General features: G+C 48.6%; 1 protein-coding gene across 7 annotated transcripts in view; it reads left to right on the top strand.

The window, feature by feature from the left end:
- PGPEP1 (pyroglutamyl-peptidase I) overlaps positions 1-17,775 on the top strand; it is a 28,968-nt gene that overhangs the window by 3,435 nt on the left and 7,758 nt on the right. For 2 of the 7 annotated variants that reach the window (XM_019736867.2, XM_019736865.2), the window contains 3 exons: positions 8,275-8,391; positions 9,702-9,934; positions 12,367-14,577. In XM_019736867.2, coding sequence (XP_019592426.1) covers positions 9,729-9,934; positions 12,367-12,559 — 399 coding nt within the window. In that variant the 5' untranslated portion in view covers positions 8,275-8,391; positions 9,702-9,728 and the 3' untranslated portion in view covers positions 12,560-14,577. Of the gene's footprint in view, positions 1-8,274; positions 8,392-9,701; positions 9,935-12,366; positions 14,578-16,840; positions 17,073-17,775 lie in introns of those variants that run through there. The other 5 variants (XM_019736864.2, XM_074337878.1, XM_019736866.2 and 2 more) reach the window with 4 other exon arrangements.

The raw sequence follows: 17,775 nt of genomic DNA, 5'->3' as shown, positions 1-17,775 counted from the left end.
AGGGGAAATACCCCTTCTGTTTTAGTTGCTCATCTCTCCAGACCTCACCTCTGGAAGACTTTCCATTTTCTTCCTCAAGTTTATGAAACAAGAAAGGATTCTCCACCATTTCCCAGCTAAAAAGACGCCAAATTGCCAAGATTTGATTGTTTACCCTTCTTAAAAAAAAACCTGGAGTGTCACAGACAGCCTCTGAATCCGTGCTCTCATGTAAACTCCATGGAAATTTACACACATGTGGATGGAACAGGACCTAGAACATTCCAGCCCCTTCCCATCCTTCCTTGTTTCAGAAGCCCCTTGTGTCCCTCCTAGCTAGCTCCCTCTCCCCCACCCCCACCCCCTGTAAATCTCCCTGCTGACTTTATTGCCACCGCAGGTGAGTCTTACTTGGCCTCTTCTGGACTCAGGGTCAGTGGAGTTGCGCTAGGTCCTGCGCCTTCTGCGCAGTGCAGTGTCTGTGAGATCTGCCAGCGGTTGCCCGAGCTGCATGGGTGCTTTTTAGTTGCCCTGGATGGAACAGATTTGCCTGTGAAAAGAGTGCAGCCTTTGGATGGGACAAATCAATCCCTCAAGAAAATAGGCCTTAAGTGTGTTCCGTGTGGTCCAGACTTGAGTTGCAGGAGCAGTTGACATCCGTCACCTGGGGGGTTGGGGGTGGGTTTGGTTGAATGGAGTGAGCAGTGTTACTTCCTGTCTTAACTGATTTTTCAGAAGCCTAAGTTGCCATCTGTAGAAGGAACCCCTCCTCTCTCAGAGACCAACTAATTTCTCTCCCCGTCTGTTTCTCCCCTTCTCTCTTGTGCTCTTGCTCTCGCTCTCTCTCTCTCTCTCCCTCTCCCTCTTCTTCTCCTTCTCCCTCTTCTCCCCCTTCCTCCCTTCCCCCTTTCTGTCTCTTTCAGTTTCCCTTGGCTTCTCTGTGGGTCTGTGTCTGTCTCTCTCAATTGGTGTGTCTCTCCCCTTTACATCTCTCTCCATCTCTGTTTCTTTCTCAGTCCCTCCTCTTCTGTCTCTCTCTCTATTTCTCTTGGCCTCTCTGTGAGTCTCATCTCTGTCTCTCTTCCCTTCCCTGTCTCCATCTCTCTGTCTGTCTTTTGCTTCCACCCCTTCCTTCTTCATGCTGTGAGTGAACTTGCTCCCCAACAAAGAGTGAACTCTTTTCCACCAGCCCCATCAAGAGGCGGGAGTTGTGGGAACTGAGCGGTGACCCCCCCTTTTTCGTCTTTCCTCAGGATGGTGCTCCTTAGCACTGTTCACAGGAGGGCCTATGTTCTTTATGTGTCCCATCCCTGCCAGGTGGTGTGGGACAACAGCTGCATGTCTCTTCCTAGGAGGCCCAGGTAGGTGCTGAGGGCTGGGAACCCTTGGCTCGGGGTGTCTGGAGCATTCCCTGCCCTCGTGGGCGAGGAGGAGCCGGGTCACAGGTCCTGGTGATATCACGGGACAATTACTGCCACAGTGAGTCTAGACAGACCTGCTAAGGATATTAACCAGGGAACAAAGGGGGTCTTTGTTGTGGGGTCAAGGGAATCGGTCAGACGCGGCCGCGCAGCGGGGTCTTGTCAGGTAGACAGGGTGTAGACAATGCACCGTCTGGGGCACCCGAGCCTGTTCCGTTCCCTTCCTTTCACGGTGTATGCTCAGTGCTTGCTGCAAAGTGTTATGGGACTTGGGGTATGCTGCCAGCCCCCCAAGAGAACTGGTTGGCCCTGTTGGAACAGAAAGTGTTCACAGGCACAGAATTTAGTGAGGTTATGGGCCACCCACTTCTTGTAGTAGCTGCAGACAAACTTCATAGCTGCTCTTTCCCCTCCATTGCCCTTTTTGAAACTGGGGAATCATTTGCATAAAGCCACATGTGCTGATCTTCAGTGTCCCCATCACTTCAGTGGCAAGTATTTATGCCCATGTCTCCAATACCTCGATCAAGATAGAGATCAAGATAGAGAACGTTACCATCCGCCCTGCAGGTTTCCTCCCGCCTCCCCACCCTGCCCCAGGAACTGCTGCCATCTTGAGCTCAGTCACCATAAAGGAGTTTTGCTTGATCTTGAACATACGGCACAGTTTCTCTGCCCTTGTGTGCTGGTTACGTTGGTTCAGTCTGCGTTGTACAGGGAGCCAACTGGCTCTTTTCCTGACTCACCCCCTCCGCCCATTGATATTGCTGCTGGGGGGCTTCAAGGTTTGCTCCCTAAGAATAAAGCAGCAGGGACAGTCCTGTCAGGGTGTTTGGCGCACAGTGGACGCCTCTCTGTGGGGCTGCTGGCCATGGGGTGTGTGCTTATTTTTGATGGTGATTTTCATAGTTTAGGTATTTTTCCCCCACTGGGGAGGGACTAGGTGGGCACAGGAGGACGTGAAGAGACAAGGTTAAGTCAAGACAGTGATTCACTCCGTGGCTCCCTGGTGATGCCAGCTCCTTTCCTACCACTAAGACTTGATGCGGGCAAGTCGTCATCCCACGAATGCTGGAGAAGGGGACAGAGAGGGTTCATTGGGAGGGTCTGCCACCCCAAGCTGGGCATCCAGCCTCGGCACATCATATGTCACGGTGGCCACTGGAAGGGTTTCTCTTTCCCAAAGAGGGTTCCTTAGATTGGTCACTAATCAAATTCTCAGCATCCTTGGTCCCTCTGCCCTCGAAGGTGGTGCCACCCAATTGACTTGCTTGGGCTTGTGAAGGGCTGAGGTGGCAGACAACTCCCTGACTGAAACTCTGAACAAATAAAGGTGATCCTTTTCAGTCCTCACTCTGCCTGAGATACGGATTCTTTTAATTCCTGGCCTTTCAACCTATTTTCTGTTGCCAGAAGAGGCTGTCAGGGCCTTGGGGAAAAGACGTGGGGCAGGGAAATTTCAAGCCGCAGGGGACAGGAGGGTAAGAACAAGTGGGGTCATCATTGATGGGGAGTAAGGCTAGATGAGATGGTTTAACCCAGGCCAAGATAAAGCCTTTGCTGGAGACTTCTCCTCCCAGCCCTGGGGGAGGGGGTGGGGAGAGAAGCAACCATCTTTATCTCCATTCAACTAAAAACTAATTTGACAAGTTATAAGAATAGTGCAAAGTCTTTTCACACCCAGGTTCCCAAAATGTTAACATTATATTAAATTTTCTTTTTCTCGGTAGATAAATAGATAGGAAGGTAAATATAATTAATTTTTTTTTTCTTCTAAGTCATTTTTTTATTGTGGTAAAATATGCACCGTATAAAACTTACCATCTCAATCATTTTTCAATGCCCAGTTCAGTAGCGTTAAGCACAGTCACCTGTTGTGAGTGGTGATTCAGCTCCGGAACTTGTACATGTTCCCAAACTGGAACTCAGTCCCCACTAAACACTAACTCTCATCCCCCCTCCCCCAGGCCCTGGCGCCCACCATCTACTCTCTGTCTCTATGAATCTGATCCTCTAGGGACCTCATGTAAGTGGAATCACACAGTATTTGACCTTTTGTGACTGGCTGTTTCACTCAGCCTAATGTTTTTGAGGTTAATCCACATTGTAGCAGGTGTCAGAATTTCGTTCCTTTTTAAAGCAGAATAATATGCTATTGTATTTATGTACCACATTTTGTTTATCCAGTCATTAGCTGACGGACATATGAGTTGTTTTCACCTTTTGGCTATTCTGAATGGAGAAGAAAAAAGGGCCACATAACTAAACCTGACAAGCTCAGAGGAGGCCAGCATGGCCCACCCTACAAACTCAGAGACCAAAATTAACTACACAGGCAATGTATTTGTAATCCTCTTTAGGTCTCCTCCTTTGATTCTAATGTATAAAATAAGCTGCAAAACTGCCATTCTCCGGAGTATTTTCTTAACCTATTGAGATTTTCCCTCCCAGTAGTTGTCGTCAGTTTGGCTCAAATAAAATCATTAAAATTCTCTACAGGTTTGGGCGTTTCTTATGTCAACATGAATGGTGCAACATAGGTGTACAGATAGCTGTTCAAGACCCTGCTTTCAATTCTTTGGGGTATATACCTAACATGGGATTGCTGGAGCATATGATAATTATATGTTTAATATTTTTGAGGAATGGACTTACCGTTCTCCATAGCAGCTGCACCATTTCACGTTCCCACCACAGTGCACAAAGGTTCCAGTTTCTCCACAACCTCACCAACACTTGCAATTTTCCTTTAAAAAAAAGCTATCCTAGTGGGTGTGAAGTGGTATCCCATGGTTTTCATTGGCATTTCTCTACTGACTAATCATGTTGAGCATCTTTTCATGTTTATATTATTGGTCCTTTGTATGTATTTCTTTGGAGAAATGTCTATTCATGTCCTTTGCCTGGTTTAAAATTGGGTTGTTAGGGTTTTCATTAAGTTATACTCGTTCTTTATATAGATTTTGATCCCTTGTCAGATATGTGATTTGCAGATATTTTCTCTCATCCCATTCTCATTTCACTCTGTTGTGTTCTTTGCACAAAAGTTTTTATTTTTATAAACTCCAATTTCTCTAGTTTTTCTTTTATTGTCTGTGTGTTTGGTGTCATTGAATTGGTTTTTAGGACAGAAAGGAGCTCAGTGGGTCTCCTGTTGGGGATTAGGAGAAGACTCATTTATACCCTAAAGTTCTCCCCCGTCTCTAGGACACACTGAGTCTGAGGTCAGAAAGCAGCTTTGATTTGCCAGTATCACTTGATGGTAAATAAGTACTGATTTTGAAGTGCAGCAAAGCCACTTCTCAGATTTTATGCCTCACACATTGTATGCGAAATGTGCGCAAGGATGTTCATGGCAGCACGGCTTATAATTGAGAAAAATTGGAAGCCACTTCAATATTCCAGTGTAGGGGAATATTTATATCCATGGCAGCTAGTTTCTGAGATGGAATATTATGTGGCATGGAAAAGGGGAGGAACAAGATTTAGATGTAACAATGTAGCTAGAGCTCTAAAACCACCTGCTAAGTGGAGAAAACACAGTTTCCAAAGGATACAAATGAGGTAAAAAGAAATACTATGTGTTTTCTCAGATAGGTGTGTATGGGTCTGCATGGATGTGTGTGCTGTGGATAGTACTTGTCTCTGAAGTACAGGGGTGGGACCCGGACTTGGGGTGAGGCAGCTTCAAACTTGATCTGTCTGGCTTTTTAAAAATATATTATTTTAATGTCCTCATTTACTAATTCTACCATCTGTGTTGTTGCTGGCTCTGTTTCTATTGATTGATTTTCCTCCTCCTTCTGGGTGGTAGTTTTGTTTCTTGGCATGCCTGGTAAGTTTCAGTTAGATGCCAGAATTGTGAATTTCACCTGGTGGTATGCGGGATACTTTTGTATTTCCTCTAAATGTTCTTGAGCTTTGTTCTGAGATACAGTTAAGTTATTGGAAACAGTTTTATCCTTTCAAGGCTTGCTGTTAAGTTTTGTTAGGCAGGATCAGAGCAGTCTTTATTCCCAGGGCTAATTTTCCCCCACTTCCTCATGAAGTTTTTCCACTCTGGCCGGTGGGTACACCAAGTATTTCCAGCCCCATGTGAGCTCTGAGGGTTGTTCCCTCTGACCCTTTCAAGTCACTAGCTGTGTCACTGGCCTCAGCATGCTCGTATATACCCATCAATCCCTGGGGATGCTCAAAAGATCTCTGGATAAATATCCATTGCCCCCACTCCTTTCTCTCCTGCCCGCCCTCCCTCCCCTTGCACTTCTATCCCTCTTCCTCACCCCTGCCCTCCCGGCAGTGGCTTCCTTATATCTCCTCTTTGGGACTCCACCCTTCAAACTGTAGCCTTCTTAACCCTTTCTAGAACCTCCTCTTTGACTCCTCAACTAAATGTCTGAGAACTGTTATTTTACACATTTTGTTAATCCCCCCCCAGGGGTTCCAAACAGGAAAGTACAATTTGATTCTTATGGCTCCGTTTTAGGCAGAAGTTGCTTTTGTGTGTTTTTTTAAGGAAGTGCATTCATATTTTAAAATATAGTTTAAGTTTGCCTGTTCTGAGACCTTTTTAGGCACTGTGCCCTTCATGTGTATTGTTTTATTTTGTTTCTCCTCCCTACAACATGGGTACAGATGTGGGAACTAAAGCACAGAGGGTGAGTGACTTGCCCAAAGTCACCCAGCCAGTGAGTGAGGGGAGGACTAATCTGGTCCCCTGGCTCTGGAGGCCACACCCCTGACTACCCTCCCCCATCCATGCAATGAAGAGCTGCCTTTCTTTTCTTTCTTCCTTCCTTCACAGGGGTTTGACAGTGTGAAAAACAATATAGTCATGTCGGAATCACGTGCCTGCTTTGTCTCCAAGTCCTCAAACACTTTAAAGAATAGCCTCTCTGGTCCCATTGCACCGTCCAGGAAGTTGAGGCTTAGATGGAAAGGGAGCACGAAGAATAAAAATATGAAAGATTAAGAAAAATGACTGTGGGAGACATGAAGTATTTTACCAAGTGTTCCCTTTGGTATATTTTAAATGTTTGGAAATCAATTTCACAGAAAACATAGCCCCTCACCCCTTAGCCACCTGCCCCAGCAGCAGTCTGCCGCTGTCTCAGGCGCCCGTGTTTGGGATGCAGGTTTATACTCTGCCCTCATCTGTCAGGCTGTGGGATTTCTCAGGGGGCCCTTCCTAGTTCTGTATGTCTCTGGGCTTGGTGAGAGGGATGGGGTCCCAGTTCCTGGTGTCAGCATTTGAGGCACCCCCAATACACCCACTGTGCCCCACCTACCCTCCAGGTGTTCTTGTCTCCAGGTGACCTGGTGCACCCTCTTTGAGGCGCAATATGGAATTACCTACCAGTGAGGAGGGACCTGCCTTTCCAGGCTGTGGAAAGTAACTGCTATGATTGGGTGCAGAGTTGGGACAGCGTGGATAGCAAGGTCAGGTGACTGGAGAAGGAAATCTTGAAGCTGCTGCAGGAGATGCAAGAACTCACCCACAGCAAATTCAGTGAAGCTAGTCAAAAAAATGCTTCTCCTGGGACCCACCCACAGCAATGGATAACGTCTGCCAGTGGTAGAGTTTTAAAAACCATTGCACGAGATCTAAGAATAAGAAACAGCCCTACTGATACTCATTATTTGAAGTATTAGTTTTACTATAAAGAATGCTCAGATTTTCATGTGCAGCTGAAACCTTCATCCCCAAACATCTCCGCCTGCTTCTGGGTGCCCGGGCTGGTGAGATCACTGCTCCTCCAGCAAATTGGTTTCTGGGCTTACTGTGCACTGAGCCTTGGCCCAGCCAGGTGGGGGCCTGCACGGAGTTGACTGGTGGACCCTTGGTGGAGCACGTTGAGAAGCCGAGGAAAGCATCGGTGTTTCCCCGAGAAAAGTGTGCACGCATTTTTGTATATAATTCAAAGATGTTCACGGCAGCACGGCTTATAATTGAGAGAAATTGGAGGCCACTTCAATATTCCAGTGTAGGGGAATATTTACAGCCATGGCAGCTAATTTCTGAGATGGAATATTATGTGGCATGGAAAAGGGGAGGAACAAGATTTAGATGTAACAATGTAGCTAGAGCTCCAAAACCACCTGCTGAGAGGAGAAAACACAGTTGCCAAAGGATACAAATGAGGTAAAAAGAAATACTATGTGTTTTCTCAAATAGGTGTGTATGGGTCACAGAGCCAGCAACAACACTGTTGGTAGAATTAGTAAATAAGGACATTAAAATAGGATATTTTTGAAAAGCCAGACAGATCAAGTTTGAAGCTGCCTCACCCCAAGTCCAGATCCTATCTCCATGGAGTTGGGTCCACCTATAAATGTATACTGAGCCCTTGCTATGTGCCATGTACCATGTCTAGAAATAATTCTTCCCAGGGGTACCAGAGGGAAGTATAACAACAACAAAAACAGTCACAGCAGGCAGCATTATTGGTGCACTGAGAATGTGCCAAGCATTGCTTGGAACTCTTAGTGTGAATTCATTCATTTAATTCTTTTAACTGCCTTGCTCACAAGTACTTTTTCATCCCCATTTCATATATAAGGTAACTGAGGCTCAGAGAGGTTAAGTAATGTGTCCAAGGTCACACAGGGAAGGTTCAAACCTGGGAACCTAGCTCCAGAGGCTGCAGCATCAGACCACCGCTCATGGATGTGCACAGAGAGTTCGAGAAGTATGGGTGGGGAAGGGGATGAGGGAGGAGGTTTGGGGCAGACCAGCACACTCGTCTTCCCCCTCTGCACAGTGAGTCAGGAGCCCCGCTGGCTTTCTGAGGATGGGTCAGTTTATTTCCAGGGCGTGTGTTGTCTCTGCAGCCCTCACCTAATGCCACAACACTCCCTCTGCTCTCGCTTGCAGGAGCTAGAGAAGCTGGGGCTTGGTGACAGCGTGGACCTGCACGTGTACGAGATCCCTGTCGAGTACCAGACTGTGCAGAGGCTCATCCCCGCCCTGTGGGAGAAGCATAGCCCGCAGGTGAGTGGAGCAAAGGCAGGTGCTGCTTCGTGAGGACCTGCCGGTGAGCGCCCCACGCAAGGATGATGTATATGTATGTGGCTTTCGGCCTGCTGCAATCACACGTCATCAACATTTAAAAAACTCACTAATAAGACATTTTACATTCTTTTTTTGTGCCAAGTCTCTGAAATCTGGTGTGTTTTACACTTGACCATACATCTCCATTTGTACCAGCCACATGTCGAGTGCTCAGTAGCCAAGAGTGGCCTGTGGCTACCTGTATTTTAAATGTGCACATATTTTCTTACGATGCCCTTTCTGTGTAAGCATACACACCAATAATTGAAAGTTGAAGTTAAACTGTATTCAATTTGGTATCCTGCTTTTTATAAGTATTTTATCATGAGCATTTAATCATCTGGGTCATTAAAAATTCTCCCTAAACATTATTTTAATGTAATTTTTGGTAATTAATATAACCATTCTCCTATTATGGGGCATGCCATTTGTTTCCATGTTTTTTCTCCCTTCTAAGTGACCATTGAAAGATTATTACATCTCTGATTATTTTTAGGCTAGATTCCTAGAAGTTATACCTTGTCTTTTGCATTTGGTGATATGTCTTGAAGACCTTTCCTTACAGAATTGCTTTGGGTATTTTTTCCCCTCTTTCTCCCGCCTCCCTCCCCTCTCCATTCTGGTTCAAGCCATTGTCTCTCAGTCTAGTTGTGTAGGACACAGCTCCCTGGCCCATGGTGGTGTTATGAGCCTTGCGCTCCCCCTAGCTGAGCAGTTGCCAGTCATTGGTTGGCCATTCAAAGCAGCTTACGGCAGCCAGCAGCAGCATTTGGCAGCCCGTGGCAGCACTTAGTAGCCTGTGGCAGCCCATGCCAACCTCTGGCTCCTCAGCTCCAGGGAGAGCTGTTCACAGTCTTAGCTGTAGAGGGCACAGCTCACTGGCCCATGTGGGAATTGAACTGGTGACCTCGGGCGTTAGGAGCAGGCACCAACCGCCTGAGCCACCAGGCCCGCCCACTTTGGGCATTTTAACAGCTATATTATAGTTCATAATTTAGCCAACCCCCACAAGTGGCTAATGAGGTTGTTTCCAGTATTTGATTGTATTAACAAAGCTGCGGTGAACATCCTTGCATGTTTCACTTGGCATACCTTTCTGCAAGAGTAACCATAGGGTCTATTCCAGCAGCAAGAGGTCAGAAACAGTGTAACCCCTGGTAGAGCCCAGTGAGGATACCGCCCTCTCCTTGGCCTCGGGGACCCCCACGCTTACGGACAGACCCTGTTAAGCCCTGCCTGTCTGTCTGCAGCTGGTGGTGCATGTGGGTGTGTCAGGCATGGCGACCACAGTCACATTGGAGAAGTGTGGGCACAACAAGGGCTACAAAGGGCTGGACAACTGCCGCTTTTGCCCTGGCTCCCAGTGCTGTGTGGAGGACGGTCCTGAAAGCATTGACTCCATCATCGACATGGATGCTGTATGTAAGAGGGTCACCACGTTGGGCCTGGATGTGTCGGTGACCATCTCACAAGATGCTGGCAGGTAGGGCACCATGGGGTGGGTGTGCGCAGAGGTGTCCCTCTTCCAAAAGCCCAGGCTGGTGTTGAACAAGCCCAGTGTGTTGACTTTGGCCTCTGTGGGCCAAACACTGACATGCATGGGCCATAGAGCTAAGTATGTACACTTAACAGGTCCCGCTGATTCTGATTCTGGACCTGCCCACGTCTCCCCACCCAGGCCCCTGCCACCTCCCGTCTGGATGCCGCCCAGCTGACTCCTTGCTGTCCCTCCCACCACCTCTGCCCCGAACCTGGTAGCCCTTCTACAAACAGTCTATTTTCTAGGTTCGTTTCCTGTGACAACTAGAACAAAACCATAAACCTGGTGTTTTAGGACAACAGAAACTTATTTTCTCCTAGTTCTGGAAGCTAGAAGTCCAAAATCAAAGTGTTGGCAAGCTTTATTCCTTCTTGAGGCTCTGAGGGAGAATCTGTTCTCTGCCTCTCTTCTGGCTGATGGTGGCTGCCAGCAACCGTTGGCAGCCCTTGGCTTGTAGATGCATCGCCCCAATCTCTGCCTTTGTCTTCACATGGCCTTCTTATAAGGACACCAGTCATTGGATTTAGGTCCCACCCTCGTCTAGTATGACCTCATCTTAACTAATTACATCTGCCCATCCCCCATATCCAAATAAGGTCTCATTCTGAGTTCTGGGTGAACGTGAATTTGAGAAGGAAACTATTACAAGATCTTTTATAAATTTAAGTCCGATGAGGTCCCTTCCTTGCTTAATCCCTCCTGTAGCTCCCACTTCCCCTAGAATAAAATCCCAACCTCTCCTCACCATCCCTAGGTGCCTTTCAGTCTGGTCCCTGCCCACCTCGCCACCCTCATCTGCCTCCACTCTCCCCTCACCCTCTGCATTCCAGACCCACACACCAGCCTCCTCCTGTTCCTCAAACACACCAAGCACACTCTAGCCTCAGGGCCTTTGCACATGCGTTGGCCCCTGCCCAAACCCATCTCCCTCTGATAAGGTCTCTTTCAGGTCTCAGCTTCAACATGTCACCTCCTTAGGGAGGCCTCCCCAACCTCCCAGACCAAGTAGTGTCCTCTGCTCTACTCCCACTCGGCCAGTGGGTACCTTGATTGCTGAACCCTTCTTACACAATTTCAGCCCAAAGGCAGCAGCAGGTGGCAAGTATAGTTGACTGACTAAATACAGGAGTAACTGAATTTGCCATCAGTCTCCTTTAAACACTAGTTTTAAATTGCATAGACAATTCTGGAATATGTTTTCGTATGTTCCCATTGTGAAAATTTATCTTGCCCTCTCTCCTTCCCCCTAGCAATCCCTCTGTTAAATTAGAGATTTAAATTATGAAATCTATCACCCACATTTCCATATATATATACATATATATATATACACATGCACACACACACATATATACATACATATATATATATAAATATATATATAGAACACTTGGCCTGCTGCTTTAGGATTTTGTCCTGTTTTGCTTTGCTTTTGTGTGGATGGGGTGACATGGTGTGCATTTTCCTGAGCGTTCCCTTCCTCGGTTTCACTGGTGGTCATGTGACTGGATCTTAGTGAATTCTCTTCCTTTCTCTGGATCTACTGCTTGCCTTGAGAATGGCTGTGTGGTATTCCACTGTGTGGCTAAACCAGAGTTTATTAAGCCACTCCTCTGTCCGTGAACCTTTAGGTTGTGTCCTAGTCTGTTTGAGCTGGTGTAACAAAATACCACAGACTAGGCAGCTTATAAACAACCGCAATGTATTGCTCACAGGTCTGGAGGCTGGAAAGTTCAAGATCAAGGCGCCAGCACGGTTATGTTCTGAGCAAGGCCTCCGACAGCTGGCTTCTCGCTGTGTCCTCACATGGTGGGAGGAGTGAGAAAGCTCTCTGGGGTCTCTTCCCAAAGGGCCCTAACTCTATTGATGAAGGTTCTCACTTCCCAAAGGCCCCAGCTCTTATTACCATCACATCGAGAGTTAGGGCTTCAACATCTGAGTTGGGGCAACGAGGGGGGTGGGGGCAGACATAAACATTCAGACCCTGGTAGGTTGCTTCCCGTTCTGCTCTGATATATAACGCTGCGGCAAACACCTTTCTTGTGCCCTCACACAGATGGCTCCTAAAGGTAGCTTCTAAAAACTGGCACTACCAGGTCGCAAAGACTATGCATTTGTAATTTTGCTAGCCCACCAGATTGCTTTCCCCTGGGGCAATTGGCAGTCCCACTCACAGCATCTCACACTGCCTGCACCCCACCTACGCACCCGCAGTAGGCGTTACCATGTTCGCTGACCTGGGGAGGGAGAAGCAGTGTTCCATCTTGTGGATGTCCGGTGAGGCTGGGGGTCGTACAGGGGGTTTGGATGGAGGCTGTTCTGTCAGTCTGACCGTGTTTTGATCTCCCTCCTGCCTACTGCACCCTGCGGCTTAGGTACCTCTGCGACTTCACCTACTACACCTCTCTGTACCAGAGTCACGGCCGCTCAGCCTTTGTCCATGTGCCCCCCCTGGGCAAGCCGTACAATGCAGACCAGCTGGGCAGGGCGCTGCGGGCCATCATCGAGGAGATGCTGGGTGTCCTGGAGCAGTCAGAAGGCAAAATCAACTGTCGCCACAAACACTGAGAGCCGCGCAGGCCTCCTCAGACCTCATCCCCCAGGGACCCTGGGAGGGGAGAGACCCCTTTGGCTGGGAATCTGATTTGGATCAAACACTTCAATTCACACACTTCCTCTCTCTTTTTCTCCGCAAAAGCGCTGATCAATTTGAAGGAGTTGGCTGAAGACTTTTTAATCAATTTCCCTTTGCATCTGGGGACGTGGCTACAATGGCTGGGAGGCCCATGGGTGTGGATTTCCTCAGAGAACCCTGGTTGGGTAAACCTCTGTTCTGCGATCCCACAGCTGGGGCCACCTGTTCACCTGCTTTTCTAGGTCTCTGGTGAAGGGATTCCAGAGTTCCCTCCAACCCGTGACTGGTTTTTCCCAAACTTAAAAGCCTCTCAAAGAGTCTTTGCTCTGAGCTGTGTCCCAACAGCCTGGACAGTCTCAGAAAAGGCCGCCTTGGGATATGGCATGGTTTTGTTTGTTTGTTTGTTTGTTTTTGTTTTTTTTAAACAACAGTGCACAGAGTAATTTATATTCCCTTTGGTTAAAACACAGGCTGTAGCCAACAACAAAAGTGTCTTCTTTTTTCTGGGGTGCTGCCCCTCCTGCCTCCTGCCTGGAAAACTGGACCCACATCTTTGTTTGGGGGCTAACGGTGAGGTTGGGACTGGGCCTATGGCCAGACGACAGGGGAGGGGCGTCTGCTGCCCCAGGAGATTGATAAGTTTGGTTGATCCATTCAACACCTGAACTGAGCCGTGAGCTCTGGAGTGGGCCGCCAGTGTGAAAGCAGACCTCGTCATTTCAACATGCACAGGACTTTTTTTTTAATAATGTAAAAATTTGTAGCAGCTCCAAACCCATCCCACATCTGGCCTGGATTTTCGCAGCCTTGGTGCTGGGGACTAGTTTCTTGTTCCCCTTGAGTGGGGGGGGGGCTGCCACAGGGCCTGGGGGCCAGAGTTTGCTGAGCCCCCTGTGTGCGGGCACATTTAAGCAGGAGGGCAGGAGGCAGCCAGCAGGTTTTTGTGTAGATGGCTTTTGGAGACACACCCAGACTCAGGAGTCAATTTTTATCTCACTCTTTGGCAACTTCGAACTTCCCAGCCAGGGACAAGAGTAACATCCCTCCAGAGGCAACTAAATTCAGCTGGACCTCGACACCAGGGCAGCAGCAGCAACCATGAAGCCAATTGGAAAAAAAACACATTTTGGAAATATTAATCTGTTTTTTGGAGAACATGCAGTTTTATCATTTCCCTAAGTGTGAAGTATGCTGGAATCTGATGCTGTGTTGGATCACGTCAGTGTTTCCCAGCATGCAGTTCTTTTTAAAACAGTTGAGATTTTTGTTTTGTTCTGTTTTCTTAAACATTCACTCTCTTTCCCTCCCGTTCTGATGCCCAGGGTTGTTCCTGCCTCTGCTGAGCTGCTGTGTCACTTGGGAACCAGGTTGATTGGTTTGCGTTAAAGGCATTTTTCTGATTCTTGGGCTTTTTCTGGAGGGGGAAAGGGGAGCAGATGGGTGCTTGGCAGTGGCCTATGGCTGACAAGTTGAAATGATCTGGCCTCTGCTCCTCTCTCCATGCCAGCCCCCCTCCCCCACCAGAAACACCCCCTCCGTGTCCCCAGTCTGCCTTTGCAGTGTCCCCTGAGACATCTGATGTGTGTGATGTCATTGCATGTGCTCCCTGAGCCAGCTTCTGTGAGCAGAAGTTGTGGCTCTTCTGAATGTGGAGGGCTCAAGGCCAGAGGAGTCCCCCAGAAGTCTTATTCAGAACAATGTCAAGCTCCATCTAGCTCTGTTCCCCAAAGGCCTGATCTGTGGGGCTCTAAGGAGGAATTTAATCTAGGCAAGATGGGGGGTGGTGACTGGAGAGGAGCGAGGTCCAAGCTTAGCTGGGCACCCGCTGGAACCCAGACACGCCTTCCCCAAACTCCACATTTTCATCTTTCTTTTGTCCTCATTTCGCCTTTCTGTTTAAAGCACGCTGTGATTTAGCAACTTAGAGATATAACTTATTGTCTGATCATTATTGAGTGTGTATGTGTCATTTTTGCGTTCCAGCATTGGTTTTAGATTTCCTCAAGTCGAACCCGAATCGTGTCTTTCACCATGATGCAGAGCATTTAGCTCATTTTTATTTAATCAGTCATCCATTAAACATTTCACTCACTCCCTGCTAGCTTTTTTCTTTCTTTCTTTCTTTCTTTCTTTCTTTCTTTCTTTCTTTCTTTCTTTCTTTCTTTCTTTTCTTTCTTCTTTCTTTTTTTTCTGTTTTAAAATGTTTAATCTTTTTCTTTTGGGTGAACTCATCTCTCCCCATGGTGTGTCTGTCTGCATTTGTTGGGTCTCAGACTAAAATGTCCTTGTTTAAGAAGGGGGACCGTCCAGGTCCCATTACCTCTTCCTTGTCATTTTTAAAGTCTCATATGTGGGGGGGGGGGTTGCACAGAATGGAACAAAAGAATGGATCTATGAAGTGGGTGCAGCTTGTCAGGTGTGGAGGAGAGTGATGCCGGAAGAGGTGGGTGCAGCAGTTAATGGTGAAAAGATGGGCTGAGGGATATGGTATGAAGGCTGGTGGGGGAAGGTGAGAAGGTCTTGTGGGAAAGCTGAGAGGGGCCTTTCCCTGGTGAGCCCCTTTGGGGGGTGCTGAGGTGGGGCATGGGGGCAGGGACAGTGGGCTGGGTTTCTGGTAACAGCATCTCCTTTAAGATGCCAGAGCCTCTGTACTATATCTTTGTTCTCTCAGCCTTTTTGGCTCCCCCTTCTCCACCAAAAAGAAGGTCAGTAGTATGTGTATGAATATGTAGCTTGAAAAAGAAATAAGACAGAGTGGATAGAAAGAAAGGAAAATGGGAAGGAGGAGGAATTCGTGTTGGTGTTCTGGACTGGGTGCCATCTGGCCCACCTGGTTCAATCAAGGAACAGCCAAGGTCCCTTGGGCCCTGGTAGAGACTGGGACAGGCAGGGGGCGAATCGATGCTAGGTCTTTGGAGAAACTATCAGATTGCAATAGTTTCAGCAAGGAAAATAGTTTTCTGCTTCCCTGCTTGTTGCTAGCATGGAAACTTCTAGAACAGAACAGCTCGCTTAGGGGGATGGCTGGAAAAGCAGATTTGAGATGCCTTGTTGTTATCTTAGAAGTTTCTGCCTGGAAGTTGAGCCAGCTGGGGTATGTCCACCAGCCTGCCTGTGGTGCCCCCAGGGGGTGACCAGGCAGGGGAGGGGAGCTGCTGGGGAAATCCGCCCACCACACAGGCCTCTTTTTTTGCAGCCACTGTCTAGACAGTTGACCTTTGACCTCTCCGCCCCTTGGAGTGTCTGAACCCAGAAGTCCCTTTTGGGGATGGTGGGACAAAGTCCCATTCTTCTCTGTGGCCCCAGCCTCCACCTGGAGACCGCTGGAAGCCCTGGTGAATCTGTCTCCAGCGTGGGGTGCTGATGGTGGTAATAGGGACAGAAACAGTGCCACATTGCCCCCAAATCCATGGCCACAAATCCCATGGCATCCACAGACCTAGAGAAGCCAAAAGGGGCTTTGTTTTCATATCCCAGATTAAATTTCTTTTCTCCAGGCATGAGTGCCTCCTAAAGGCCCGGGACGACCTCTGGGTGAGGACGCATGTTAGAGGTCCACTTAGACCCACGGCAGAACGGCTGTTTGGGGGGTGGGGCATATGCCAATGGCATATCTTGAAAGTTAATTCGTAGATGGACTCTGAACATACCTGCCAAGAAGCCCTGTACTGTGGTTCAGGGGCAGCTGTCACAAGCTTAGTGTCTGGGTCACCAGACCTTAACGGGCTTCAATCCAGCCCTGAGCTGCACTCCAGCGCCACTTCCTCCCCTCCCCCAAGAAAAATCCATGTCTTGTCCTCCCTCTCCTCACCCAAGCCTTCCATTCAATTGCCCAGAGACCCACAGAAGTGCCTGCCTCTCCGATACGCATGGGGCACAGAGCAGGGGGACAGGACCCCATGCTCTGGGAGGTGGCCCTGGCTCCCGACTGCCCAGTAGGGGGCGTGTCAGGGTCACCCAAGCTGTTCACAGGGGTGTGGCCTCGGGGGAGCAGCTTTCATGTCCTCCACACTTTGTCTCTAGGAAATCCCAGAGAAAGGCGGTTTGGAACTAGCTCTCAGCTCCAAGGCCTGTAGAATCCCTGAACTATGGGAGGCCCCACCTGGGTCATGGGGAAGAGGAGTTGGCTTTCTACCTGCCCAGGGGGTATCTAGTGTGTTTCTGGGGCTCCTCCAACATCTCAGGTTTCTATCTTGTCCTAAATCTCTCTCTAGGAAAATCCTGCCTAAGGTGACCATGTCTTCTGTCCCCAACAGAGGGTGTGGCCCCTGCACTCTCAGGATGGCTTCTCCCTGACCCCCAGAGTTCCTGTGAGTGCCTTGTCTGAAACCCCCATGCCTGGGAACCCAGGCCGCGAAAATGTCTGCTAGACTTTGCTGGGGGCTGGGCCCGGGAGACCCCAAACTTGACACCCCCCAAAGCAAATAAATTAGTTGAGATATGTGATTTCTTGCGTGCCTTTGTGAGAAGTTGGCATCCCCCAGGGTCACCCTCAGCCTGGGGGCATCAGTGGGCAGAGGGGCTCCAAACCACCAGGATTTCCATCTTGGTGTGTGACCTGGGGCCCAGTTTGTGGTGGTTGCTACAAATATGGTGAATGAATAACGACGAGAGGCTTTCTGTACAGTTCTCCCTCTTCACATCCACTGCCTTTGCTGAGTCACTTGCCTGTGATCACACAAGGGGACGGGCTCTGGGATTTGAATCGTCGCGTAGACCCCTAGCGTGTGAAGAATTCCCACTCCCACAACCCTGTGAAGGGGTGCCGTTACCACTTGTTACAGATGGGAAAACAGGCTCTGCCAGTTGAAGCCCCTTGTCCCACATGCCATGGCCAGGAAGAGAAAGTGCTAGAATGTAAACCCAGGCTGGCTGCTCTGAAGCTGAGCAGATTGAAGATTAGAAACAGGACTCGGTCCTTCCGCGTATCTGTCCTCAGCAGGAATGAGTGGCTTTCAAAGAAGAAACTTTTGAAACCAAAGGGGCTTCAGCAATAAGGACCATGGCTTGTCTTGGGGACCATCGGTCCCAAGGTAGGGAGCGCCTTTTCAAAGTCCCAGGGACCCAGGGTTTTTGCACCCCCAGAGAGGGTGTCCACGGTTGGTGGTTTTGCTCCTAAAGCCACTCTTTCCCTGGCCCTTGGGTGTGG

This window comes from Rhinolophus sinicus, linkage group LG07 (assembly GCF_036562045.2).
Source record: "Rhinolophus sinicus isolate RSC01 linkage group LG07, ASM3656204v1, whole genome shotgun sequence".
NCBI classification, from domain to species: domain Eukaryota; kingdom Metazoa; phylum Chordata; class Mammalia; order Chiroptera; family Rhinolophidae; genus Rhinolophus; species Rhinolophus sinicus.
This window is presented reverse-complemented; position numbering and strand designations above follow the sequence as displayed.